This window comes from Mirounga leonina, unplaced genomic scaffold (assembly GCF_011800145.1).
Source record: "Mirounga leonina isolate KUSES-001 unplaced genomic scaffold, KU_Mleo_1.0 Mir_172, whole genome shotgun sequence".
NCBI classification, from domain to species: domain Eukaryota; kingdom Metazoa; phylum Chordata; class Mammalia; order Carnivora; family Phocidae; genus Mirounga; species Mirounga leonina.
Window position 1 is genome coordinate 16148186 of NW_023270442.1, and position 12857 is coordinate 16161042.

Consider the following 12857-nt stretch of genomic DNA (forward strand, 5'->3'; position numbering starts at 1 on the left):
ACGGGGGAATCTATGTCCTGAGAAGCAGTTACCGTGTCTAAATACTTTCATCGCATTTGAGGAAAAGGCAAACATTTTCATTTTGCAGTGGATGGTGGGCGCACGCCCAAGAAAATTACTCAGCCCTTTTTTTCTCCTTGAGGGGTTTTCCTAAAATAGTTTCTTCAATCCAACTGCAATGCATCTCTAGACCCCATCGACCCATCACCGTTCGCTTTGGCTTTGGGAAAACTACAACCGCCCCACCCCGCAGACCACCGCTTGACTCAGGGGCGGGATCCAGAGGGCGCAGCGCCGGGGGAAGGGGCGGGCCCGGGAGTGGGCCGTTACGAAACCTTGGGGAACTGACGGCCACTCCTCGCAGGGGAGGGACCGAGGGCTGGGGCCTCGTTCTCTAGAAGTCGCAGCACTGGATCCCAGAACTCAGTTCTCTGTGGCTCCTCCGTGTCCACGCCTCTGCAGCGCGCTCCCCGGTGGCCCACAGCCCGGTCCGCTCTCCACGCGCCAAGTGCCTCCCCCGGCCATGTCGTCCTGCAGCCGCGTGGCGCTGGTGACCGGGGCCAACAAGGGCATCGGCTTCGCCATCGCGCGCGACCTGTGCCGCCAGTTCTCCGGGGACGTGGTGCTCACGGCGCGGGACGAGGCGCGGGGCCGCGCGGCCGTGCAGCAGCTCCAGGCCGAGGGCCTGAGTCCCCGCTTCCACCTGCTGGACATCAACGACCTGCAGAGCATCCGCGCCCTGCGCGACTTCCTGCGCAAGGAGTACGGGGGCCTCAACGTGCTGGTCAACAACGCGGGCATCGCCTTCAAGCGTAGGTCGGGGGTGGGTCCCTGGGCGCGCAAGGGTTCGGGGCAGAGAGGCGCAGCCACCCGCCGCTCGTCCACTCGAGTGATCGCGGAGCGCAGCGCCGGCTCCTCGGGGCGCGCTCAGCACTGGCCTCGCGCGGTGGATTCTCGCTTTCCACGGAGTCGCCAGAGCGGTTCGCTCAGCGCAGGGCGGGCGGGACGCAGCCTAGGGCCCTCCCGGAGCCGTCAGCCGCTGCGGTTTGCCAGAAAATCGGCCTGCGGGGAGGGGGCCACGCCCCGCTAAGCTCATCAGCTTTCTGTCTAATGCAAAAAACATTTTCTCTGCCAAGGGTCTCCGAGCTCACTTTGGGCTTTGGCTTTCCTTGAAAGGGTGCATTCATAGATGCCCAGAGGCATCTGCTCGGGACAGGAAATGAACCGCTGAGACGCGATCAGCGCGCACTTTGCATATTAGTGGGCTTGAGATTTCGTTTAATGGAGAGCTTTGATAGGCTCAGGCGGAAAGGAAGCGAGCCTTGCTCCCTCCCCCCGGGAATTTGTTGTTTGTCATCAAACATACATTTAACTGTGATTTGAAGTAGCATCTTTGGAGGGGGGGAAAAAAAGTCAAGATTACTTTCTCTGTTGCTCTACTGAGAAAGTTAATTGAGCTACCTGTGCCGGGGGTAGAAAGAATAATCAAGCCAGCCTCATTTGCCAACCTAATGGGGAAGAGAAACCCAAGAGGCAGAACAGAGTAAAAACTAGTGTGAGGCTCTGATCGATTCCCGCCCGGGTCTTGACCCCTCACCGTCGCTGTGCATCCGCACCTCCAAATCAGCCTGCGGGCTTTCTGGCAGCGCAGGCGGGAAGCGCCTTAGGACTGATTGACGGCTGACTGATAGATACTCCGCTTCCTGGAACACAAGTCGGCTGGAAGCCCCCGCCCCCTCAACAATGTGGGCGGTGGACCAGCAGCACCTGCAGCTAAGGCCTCACGCAACACCTGCTGAATCAGAATTTGCGTTTTAACAGAATCCCCAGCTGCGTCCCCAACCCGTTCAAGATTGAGGAGCAGCCGTGAAAGCCGGGATTTCTCAAAGTGGGGCCGGACCAGTAGCTGCCTCGTCCACCTGGGAACGCGTTAGAAATGCAAATTCTGGAGCCCCACCCCAGACCTTCTCCATCCCAAACTCTGGGGGCGGAGCCCAGAACGCTATGTTTTCACAGGCCCTGCAGGTGATTCAGATACACGCTTGAAGTTCTGAGAACCACCGACCTAGGGGTTTAAAAAAGTTAGCTTGTTTTTCCTTTGAGTAGAGATAAGATGCGCTTTGTCATATAATTTCAGGGGGAAATGCGTGACTTTGTTTCCTTCTCTTTTCGGAAGCTGATGATCCAACGCCCTTTGACGTTCAAGCTGAGATAACACTGAAGACAAACTTTTTTGCCACAAGAAATGTCTGCATCGAATTACTGCCGATAATAAAACCTCATGGTAAGTCCAGCCATGTGGATTGTCAGGTTGCATCCCTCAGCAGGAAGTGGGCCATGGGGCTGTCCCTCAGGAGTGACCTAGGGATGCCATTTCTCCGGGGGGGGGGGGGGGGCAGAAAACTGCACTATTTTCTCACAAGAGCTGGCTCCTCACCTGCACATCTTAGCTTTAAAAGATACATGTATGGTACATGGCAATGCCCTTCAGTCCCATGTCATGAACGCAACCCTAGAATGATAAGGTGTTACAAGTCCCCAAAGGCCTCTTGCCTCTGAGCAATCTCAGTGGGTCCTTCTCAGCTCCCCAGGGTAGTGGGGCCACACCCAGCTCATTTGGGGGCCTGAGGGAAGGATCTGTTTTAGCATTTTTATAACTTTCCCCATGTTCCTGTCTTCAAGCTGATGCAGAACCTCCCAAAGAAATTTTTCTTTATTAGGGAGTATCTTACCCCCACTCCCAAGTATTCAATAAATAACTTTTATTTTTCCACAAATACTGGAGGGCCTACCATAACCCAGGTGCTGGGGACACAGTGGTAAGCACAGTGCACAGGGACAATCCCTGACCACAGAGCACTGAGTCTAATGGAGAAGACTGTCATTGATGAAGAATCATACAACTGTACTGGGAAGGAGGGGGACAGAGAAGACTCCCTTCCCTGAGGACTCTTTTCCCCCAGAAAGGCAGCTGTGGTTCTTATTAGAAATGTGCTTTTCTCAGACATTTATCATATGATCTCACTGATATGTGGAATTTAAGAAACAAGGCAGAGGATCATAGGGGAAGAGAGGAAAAAATGAAACAAGATGAAACCAGAGAGGGAGACAAACTGTAAGAGACTCTTAATCATAGGAAACAAACTGAGGGTTGCTGGAGTGGAGGGGGGTGGGAGGGATGGAGTAACTGGGTGATGGACATTGGAGAGGGATGTGTTGTAATGAGCACTGGGTATTATATGACTGATGAATCACAAACCTGTACGCCTGAAACAAATAATACATTAAAAAGCTTCCAAATCTCAACCAGTCAAACTAGAAGGAGCAGTGTCTAGAATTGCATTCCTTTTCCTGGTATGCATGCATTTTTAATTAAAATAACTGCATAATAAAAATGTGCTTTTCTCAATTTAACATTTTGAATAAAGATGATCTCTAGTGCAAACATATTAAAATCTAAAAAGATGCATGGTGAGAGCTGCACCCGGACTCCTACCTCCCCGCTTGCCCAGTTCCTATCCCCAGCCTCTACAGGCAATTCCCTTTATCCTTTCCTAGTGGGATTAGCTCACAGAAAGCCCACAGGTAGAGTTGCAGGTACTGGCTGAAGAAACCCTTGGGTCCGGGTGCACGGAGTTGGTGAGTGCCCAGGGCCAAGGCGTTGGAGGTTTGTTTTATTCTGTTCTAACTAGGCTCCATGCCCAGTATGGAACCCAACGTGGGGCTTGAACTCACCATCCTGAGATAAAGACCTGAGATGAGATCAAGAGTTGGACACTTAACCGACTGAGCCACCCAGGCATGCCCTCAGGATGGAGTTTTTTAATCCAAATCTAAATGCATATTTCTTTTTTTTTTTTAAGATTTTATTTATTTATTTGACAGAGAAAGACACAGTGAGAGAGGGAACACAAACGGGGAGGGTCAGAGGGAGAAGCAGACTCCCCGCTGAGCAGGGAGCCCGATGCGGGACTCGATCCTGGGACTCCAGGATCATGACCTGAGCCGAAGGCAGTCGCTTAACCGACTGAGCCACCCAGGCGCCCTAAATGCATATTTCTTTTACTCCCTTTTTTACACAAAGGGAACATTAAGTATAAAGTTTGCCACTTTGCTTTCTTCACTTACTATATCTGGGACTCTTTCTAGATTAGGACAGAAAGCTTATTTTTTACAGCTGCATAGTCTTCCATTACAAGGGTGCCTTTTACCAAGTATCCGGAAGTCCTCTGTCTGTGGGCTTTCGAAGCCTAGAATTTGAAAGCTGCAAGGTATTAAAGAAACCTTACATTCCTAGGTCTTCATTTTACAGAGAAGGAAATTGAGACCCAACGATGTGAAAACAAACAGGTAGTAATAGAGCTGAAAACAGTGTTCAGGTTTCCTGACTTCACCCCTCAGTCAAAGCAGGATAATTAGTTCCAGTGAAGGGAAGGATCATAACGCCAAATGATTACAAACCAAGCCATTCTGAAAGATAAAAGGTGGCTTTGGAGAGGGTGGGGCTCAGGCAACAACCCAGAGCAGGTGAATCACTGGCTTTAACCAGTTCTCTGTAACAGTAAATCCCAAAGTGGGAATCTGGTTTACAACACACAGAATATTTGTGATTTTTCAGTAAAACTCACATTGACCTGGAGGGTAAAAAGCTGAGGATTATTGCCTCTTGATTTGTAGGGAATCACTTTCTCCCCAAACAAAACTGACTTAAAAGCCACATTTTATTTAGTGTTACATTATCTCTTTAAAGAAAGTTATCCCTCTTGCTTATTCATTTAAGATCAAGTGAATAGTGGCGCCTGGGTGGCTCAGTCGTTAAGCATCTGCCTTGGGCTCAGGTCATGATCCCAGGGTCCTGGGTTCGAGCCCCGCATCAGGCTCCCTGCTCAGCGGGAAGCCTGCTTCTCCGTCTCCCTCTGCCCCTGCTTGTGTTCCTGCTCTTGCTGTGTTTCTCTCTGTCAAATAAATAAAATCTTAAAAAAAAAAAAAAAAAAAAAACGAGTGAATAGGTTAATCAGATGTTTGCCCACTAGGCGGAGCTACTTGCACACTATTTCTAAGAATGGGGTAGGCTTGTTTCTGGACCCTGGGCCCCCCAGGACCTCAGCAAAGGGAGGTGTGGGTGGTGTGGGTGCAGCCCTTCTCAGGGATGACTGGACGCATCCAGCTGTTGAGACGGTCAGCCCTTGGCCTTTCTCCCAGAGGTGTCCCCTGAGATCAAAGAGGACACCTCTTACTCTTAGAAGTTTTTAATTTTCACCAAAGGCACAGAGCAGCTCCTGTAATTCGTTTTTCTTTCCTCCTCTCCCTTTTGAATTTAATTCCTGCTAGCAGCCAGGTGATTAAGAACAAAGCCGTTTATTTTCTTTTATTTATTTTTTAAAGATTTTATTTATTTATTCAACAGAGAGAGACACAGCGAGAGAGGGAACACAAGCAGGGGGGGTGGGAGAGGGAGAAGCAGGCTTCCCGCCGAGCAGGGAGCCCGATGCGGGGCTCGATCCCAGGACCCTGGGAGCATGACCTGAGCCAAAGGCAGACTCTTAACGACTGAGCCACCCAGGCGCCCCAAGAACAAAGCCGTTTAGAAAGTAATGAAGAACACAGTATCAGCAAAGTAGTAGTAGTCTGGCCAAACTACTGAAGTGAATCTAATTATAAGACAATCATACCTGGGATGTCTGGGTGGCTCAGTTGGTTAAGCCTCTGCCTCCGGCTCAGGTCATGATCCCAGGATCCTGGGATCGAGTCCCACGTCAGGCTCCCTGCCCAGCAGGGAACCTGCTTCTCCCTCTGCCTGCTACTCCCCCTTGTGTGCTCTCTCTCTCTGAGAAATAAAATCTTTTTTAAAAATCATGCTAATCCAAGTTAGGGACAAATACTACAAAATAATGGCCTAGAGTCTTCAAAAAGATCATTGTTAACTATTCTAGATTAAAATAGACTAAAGAGAGGGGCACCTGGGTGGCTCAGTCAGTTAAGTGTCTGTCTCTTGGTTTCAGCTCAGGTCCTGATCTCAGGGTCATGGGATCAAGCCCCACATCGGGCTCCCTGTTTAGCATGGAGACTGCTTGGGATTCTCTCTCCCTTTCCCTCTTCCCCTACCCCTCCCTTCTCTAAAAATAAATAAATAAATCTTAAAAAAAAAAAAATAGGGACGCCTAGGTGGCTCAGTTGGTTGAGTGTCTGCCTTCAGCTCAGGTCATGATCCCTGGGTTCCAGAATCGAGTCCAGCATTGGGCTCCCTGCTCAGCGGGGAGCCTGCTTCTCCCTCTGCCTGCCACTCCCCCTGCTTGTGCTCTCTCTCTCTCTGAAAAATAAATTAAATCTTTAAAAAAAAAAATAGACTAAAGAGACAAGACCACTAAATGTAATCCATGATCCCACATGGGAGCCTGGATGAAAACAGACCTATAAGGGAAGATTATTGAGATAATTGGAGTCCTTTGAATGTGAACTGTACTTTAGGTAATAGTTTTGTACCATGTTAAAGGGCTTGAGTGTGAGCACTCTCGTGGTTATGTAAGATAATACCCTTGTTACCATATATATACTAACGTGTTTAGGGCAAAGTTTTATATTTGTCTGCAATTAAGAGAAAAAGCAAATGTGGCAAAATGTTAGTAATTGAGGAACTTAGGGGAAAGGTGTATGGTGTTGATTGAACTTTTCTTGCAAACTTCTCTATAGGTTTCAAATTTCTCACAGTTAAAGGTTGAGAAAGAAAGAAATATGCATTACAAGAGAGGAAGAAAATTACTGAAGAGTCTTGGGAACCTGGAGATAAGTGAGGTGCTCGTTTTCAAGACAAAGTGAGGGCATCTCTGTGTGGGGTTGGTCCACAAGGATATCTAGTAGAATGTGCAACACCCTCCCCCCCCACCCCCAGCTCCCACCCCATCTCCATGGTAAATGAATGCCACTCAAAAAATGCAATAAAATCCAATTATCCTGGTGCACCTGGGTCGCTCACTTGGTTAAGTGTCCGACTCTTGATTTTAGCTCAGGTCTTGGTCTTGATCTCAGGGTTGTGAGTTCAATCAAGCCCCATGTTGGGCTCCATGCTCCATAAGTAGGCATGGAGCCTACTTAAAAAACAAAACAAAACAAAAAAACGATTATCCTATTGGATGCACAGGAAGTGGATTCAGGATAATATGTAAGAAAAGAACCCCCAAATGTGGTGGTTTTTGATGTTGGATGAACTGTATAAATTCACACATTTACTGGTTTGGGGACTTCCATCAATACTTCAAATTGTCTTACAGTTTTGGGCCTGCATTTTTTTTTTTTATAGACAAAACGGTCTCTTTAGTAGCTGTGAGTTATTGTTAATATGAATATTAACTCATTAATTACATTATATTTACTTTTTAGCTATGGGCTAAAAAAGTGATGAAAATCAAAACTGGGATGGAGAATCAACCCACTCAATGTGTGAAAGTAGCCATCATTAAGGATAGACACGGCCTTGCTTGACCCTGATTTTTGGTACTCGGAGTTAATGAGGTGGCTGCCCGTGGCCCTAGGAAATTGTGCAAGCCAAGAAAGAGCTGTAATCCTCAGGGTGAGGGTGCTGTCTCTAGGAGAGTAAGTTCACAGGCACCTGGAGTGTTCATGGGTGCAAGGGGATGGTTTTATAAAAGCACCTGGTGATTCCACTCCAGACCTACCTCCTGCTCACCTAATGAATAATCACTGCTTTTAGCCCCTGTTGCTGATGGGAATGCATCCTTCCCTTTGGGGGAAGAGAGCACAACATAATGTTAAAACCCACTGGTGCCTCCTAGTCATTTTTTAAAAATCAGCAGTTAAGCCTGCAGTATGAATCGAATTGCATGTTAGGTAGAGTCAACCAACCATTGTTTATTTGTGACGTGCTCCTGTTTTTACTATTCTGTTTCAGGCAGGGTGGTGAATATCAGTAGTTTAGAGGGTTCAAAAGCTCTTGAAAATTGCAGCGCAGATCTACAAAAGAAGTTCCGATGTGAGATGCTCATGGAGGAGGACCTGGTGGACCTCATGAAGAAGTTCGTGGAGGATACAAACAATGAAGTGCATGAGAAGGAAGGCTGGCCCAACTCAGCTTATGGGGTGTCCAAGCTGGGGGTCACGGTCTTATCAAGAATCTTGGCCCGGCGTCTGGATGAGAAGAGAAAAGCTGACAGGATTCTGCTGAACGCATGCTGCCCAGGGTGGGTGAAGACGGACATGGGTGGGGCTCGTGGCCCCAGGACTGTGGAGGAGGGAGCCGAGACCCCTGTCTACTTGGCCCTGCTGCCTCCAGATGCTACCGAGCCTCATGGCCAGCTAGTCCATGACAAAGTCGTCCAAAACTGGTGAATGTCTGCTTTGGTGCTTAATGCTTAATAAATGTTTGTGGAATGAATGAATGAATTCTTTTGCTGTAGTCGGCTTCTGTTTCCGTCCTTGGGGAATGTCGATTAGAACCTCCCTGGGAGAAAGTGTCTTGTTCTAGAATCAGGTTGAGCGATTTTGCTATGTCCAAACTCTAGCCTGAAAGGGTGAAGAACCTGGTCCAATGGTTCTACAGTGTCCGAGGGCATCAGGATTACCTGGAGGGTATGTTAAAACATTGCCCAGAGTTGGGGCCCCAGCATGTGCATTTCTGACAAGTTCCCAGGTGCTGCTGGTGCTGGGACAGCAGTTTAAGAACCACTGGTCTAGCAAGAGCTCTCGGGCTACGGAGCAGGTTCCAGCCATGTTCCAGCCATACCTTGCTGATTCTAGGTTGTTAACTCTGTAAGGACGTAATTTATCCTGTTGCCATAGTTCTGCTATCCTACTTTGTATCACATTCTGCTTCATTACATTTGAGCACATTTTCATTGGTTCTTATGAAGTAGTATGGCTTGAAAGACTCAGGGTGAATGTCCTTTTTTTCAGTGGGGTATGATTTCTTCCACACTGGGGTTTTCACTTGGGTTTTGTAATCTGTGTTCCCAGAAGGTTTGCAAAGTTGCCATGCCCCTTCTTTCAAATTGTTCCTGCATGGGCAACTTTGTCCAGACCATCTCTTTGCTCTGACACTTGCAGATACCTTCTCCCGGACCTATTCCTGCTCCCCTCAGAGCTACAGCCCAAGGTGACCCTTCAGATACCTCCCTGAGCCCCTTTTATAGTCTCTGACAATAAGCAATGGGATTGGTTTTGTAACTGGCCTCCTGGGTTCTGGTTATACCCTGTAGAAAAAGGATTTGGAAACTAAAGAATCTTACAAAAGAGAAGTACACTTGTGAAGAACATTTGCTAGGGAGTCAAGACCTCAGAAGGAATGGCTAGCCAAACAACAGAAATACACCAGGTGCACAATGGACAAACTACGAAGGAATGAAAACACAAATTTACCAAGTTTATGATGGGCTGTTCATCATGAGATACAGCAATGTTGTCACTTGATTATGACCACAAAGGTCACATCGTATCACCTGACAATGGCATTGCAGAAATAAGGAATAGGGGCACCTGGGTGGCTCAGTCGTTAAGCGTCTGCCTTCGGCTCAGGTCACGATCCCAGGGTCCTGGGATCGAGCCCCGCATCGGGCTCCCTGCTCGGCGGGAAGCCTGCTTCTCCCTCTCCCACTCCCCCTGCTTGTGTTCCCTCTCTCGCTGTGTCTCTCTCTGTCAAATAAATAAAAATAAAATCTTTAAAAAAAAAAAAAGAATAATACCATTTTCCTTTTGGGATGCCTGGGTGGCTCAGTCGTTAAGCGTCTACCTTCAGCTCAGGTCATGATCCCAGGGTCCTTGGATCGAGCCCTGCATCAGGCTCTGCTCAGCAGAGAGCCTGCTTCTCCCTCTCCCACTCCCCCTGCTTGTGTTCCTTCTCTTGCTGTGTCTCTTTCTGTCAAATAAATAAAATTAAAAAAAAAAAAAGACCATTTTCCTTTTGAGAAGCAGTAGAGTATGGAAATGCTCAAGGTTTCATTTATTTGGGGGAACTAGGACTATGCAGGTAATCCTGTTAATTTGTATATCACAGCATGCCAAGTGCTTCTGGATTCTCCAACTTAATGATGGCAGCATGGCAAAGTGTCATTTAGCTCTGACAACCCACACCTCACTTCCTCATCCACTTTGGGTGGAGGGACGTCTGAATCCCACCCAAACTGCATCTCACTTCCTTTAGCCATCTCTACGTTGCCTGATCAAATCCAGCTTGCTCTTGTATTTGTCTAGGACCATAGCTCCCAAGACATCTTAATGACTTCTTGTCTGGCTCTAAAAACATTTTAATGGTTTTCAATATGTTTCCTTGATATCTTTCATACTCTGGTCTCCGTCTGCAGCCAGCCTCCAGAACCCTGCCAATGATGAGCAGTAGCACCAGGACTTCGGAGTATTTTCAGGTTCTGCCTAATGGAGTCACAGACAGGAAGTGCACGAGTAAACAGGCCAGTTCCTTTTATTTCTTCTCCCTTTTTTGTCTCTAGCCAAGCATCATCTTGACATTTTTGGATCAGTGTGTACCCGCTTAGAAGACCATTAATTGTAAACTGCTGATCAGAACAGCATGTCTCATGTTTATGGAAAGGTCATAGGGGACCCTTATGGGATGGTCTGCCCAACACCCTCCGCCCACTGCTTCTTCCCATGTTTCCAGCTGCCACAGCCACAAGGTGACTTTGTCCTGCTAGCCTCTGTTTACTGTTCCAGCTGTAGGCCTGTCTTCTAAGGAGGAGGACTAGCTAGACTGGATCAGGGAAAGCTCAGAACTATTAGTGTGGGTGGCCCCGCCCCGCTCCACATGGTCTACGGAGCAGAGGGAACCAAGTACAGCCAGAAAAAGAAGCAACCAATTCTCAAGAGACACACAGAGTGGCCCCAAGAGAAACTGTCCCACCTCCCACCGTGGCATCCCTTACCTGGCCTCAGACTGTTCCTGAGATCCCAGATTCGAAGGGTGCTCCAAGATACCCCTGAATCCTAAAAGAAGTGTTCCTATTCCTTAAGCTAGTTTGAATTATGTTATTGCTTGCAACGGAAAGGAATCTAATACATGTGCATGAAAATGTTTCACGGTGTGTTGTAGTGAAAAAAATAATTAGGGTTAGAATCAGAAGGAAAAAAAAGAAAAAAAAGTCATGAATGGAGAACCATGGCACACGAGGCCATATGTCACGCTTAATATTTTCCCTATGTCTTTTATGTATTTCTTACAGCTGTCCTTTGAGATAGGTATTAATATCATTTTTCAAATAAGGAAAAAGGCTTGGAGAAGTTGATTAACTTGTCCAAGATCCCACAGTTAAGAGCCAAGAGCCAAGAGCCAGGATCGTATCCAAGTGAAAAACCAGGATTGCAATTCCTTGGTTTTTCTTGGTGCCTAGTGCTTGGCATGCCCAGCTTCACTATTACAAGTCTAGAGACCAGGGCAACTCCCTTGGTGTAAAAATTAGGGGAGATGATACATCGAATCTAAGTGATTTATAAGCCATCTGGTTATTAGATCCCCCATTTAGCCTCTGTGTGAACTTTTCCATAAAATAAGTAAATGAAACATGGTTTAAATGTGGCATATTTTAAGTGGATTATCTCATTCTGTGTGTTTTTGAGACACCAAATGGAGCCAGTGATCCTGTCCGAACCAGCTTCTCCGTGATACACTTTTCTAGGCTGACACATGCGTGTTAAGCCCACAAACAGTATCAGCTTTAGGCCTGGCCTTTGGGCTTCTCCCTCACCTAGTGAACTTCACTAAAGAGTATGACAGACCAAGATCCTGAACAATGATGTAGTATGATAATGACGGGTGATAATGATGATCCTGACAAAGGTTTACGTGTTACTACAAATCAACCACAAAGTGGGCACAGCATCAAATACAGAACTACACAGGACTTTGTCCAGATGGGGTGGTGGAGAATCTAGTTTACAGAAAAGACAGGGTTAGAGGATCACCAGGATTTGCACATGGAAACTCAGAATGTGTTTACCTGGCCAATCCCTCTAACAGGTGGGCCAGCCTGAGCCAGAGAATGTAGTCACAACTTATTTATAACCCCTTCTTTATTATCAGAAGAGGCAAGGATTAAAGTTCTGGTTCAGATTAAATCTGAAATGCTCTGATTAGCATATTATGTGAGTAACAGGCTCTATTTATATGTCTTAAACAGATAAACACAGCTAAGTAGACTTTTAAGTGTGGCAACTTGACCCACGGAAACAGATTTCGTTTAGGAATAAACTTTCAAATCTTAATGCTATCAATCCTGATTATAAGTGTAGGGGTTCTTTTAAGGGTTTATGATACTTGAATCTGTCAAAATTCATTTAAATTAACTTTCCACACACCTGGAGTTCTTTAGAGACTGGTGACAAATACAAGGCATGTATTTTATTTTAATGTATTAGGACAAAGTTATACATGGTGGTTTTGACATGAATAGACTGGTTCTCCCTTTCAGTGGGGAGTATAAGCAGTTCTTTCATTCTTAGTTAAATGCAGTGTGGAGTGTGGCTAGGATTTGATGAACCCAAAACAAAAGCAAAAAAAACCTACCTCACCTCTTTGGTAACTGTTTTTATAAAAATGGAGTTTCTCATATCTTCATCAGGAAATCAGTTTCGTGAAATTAATTTTTTCCCACTAAATGCTTCAACCTTTAGCTTTCCTCTGCTTCTAACTTTAAGACCACTCCTAAAATTGACCATTAGAGGATTTACATCTGGTGCACTTGGTATATGCCAAATGCAGATGGAATCAGAATCAGAAGCCTGGGAAGGGGGTCCCGCATCCCAAATGATGAAAATATTCTTGGTGATTTGAGGGGCCGCGATAGATCCCCTTGGGAATCTGATACGAACTATATACCCTTTTCCAAAAACATATACAC

The 12857-nt window shown here is 46.7% G+C and overlaps 1 protein-coding gene across 1 annotated transcript; it reads left to right on the forward strand.

The window, feature by feature from the left end:
• The first annotated feature begins 347 nt into the window (after window positions 1–347).
• On the forward strand, window positions 348–8397 carry LOC118018858 (carbonyl reductase [NADPH] 3). Its single transcript, XM_035017662.1, has 3 exons — window positions 348–812; window positions 2177–2284; window positions 7907–8397. The coding sequence occupies exons 1-3, from the start codon at window positions 524–526 to the stop codon at window positions 8341–8343; spliced, it is 834 nt and encodes a 277-aa protein (XP_034873553.1). The 5' UTR covers window positions 348–523; the 3' UTR covers window positions 8344–8397.
• The last annotated feature ends 4460 nt before the right edge of the window (window positions 8398–12857 follow it).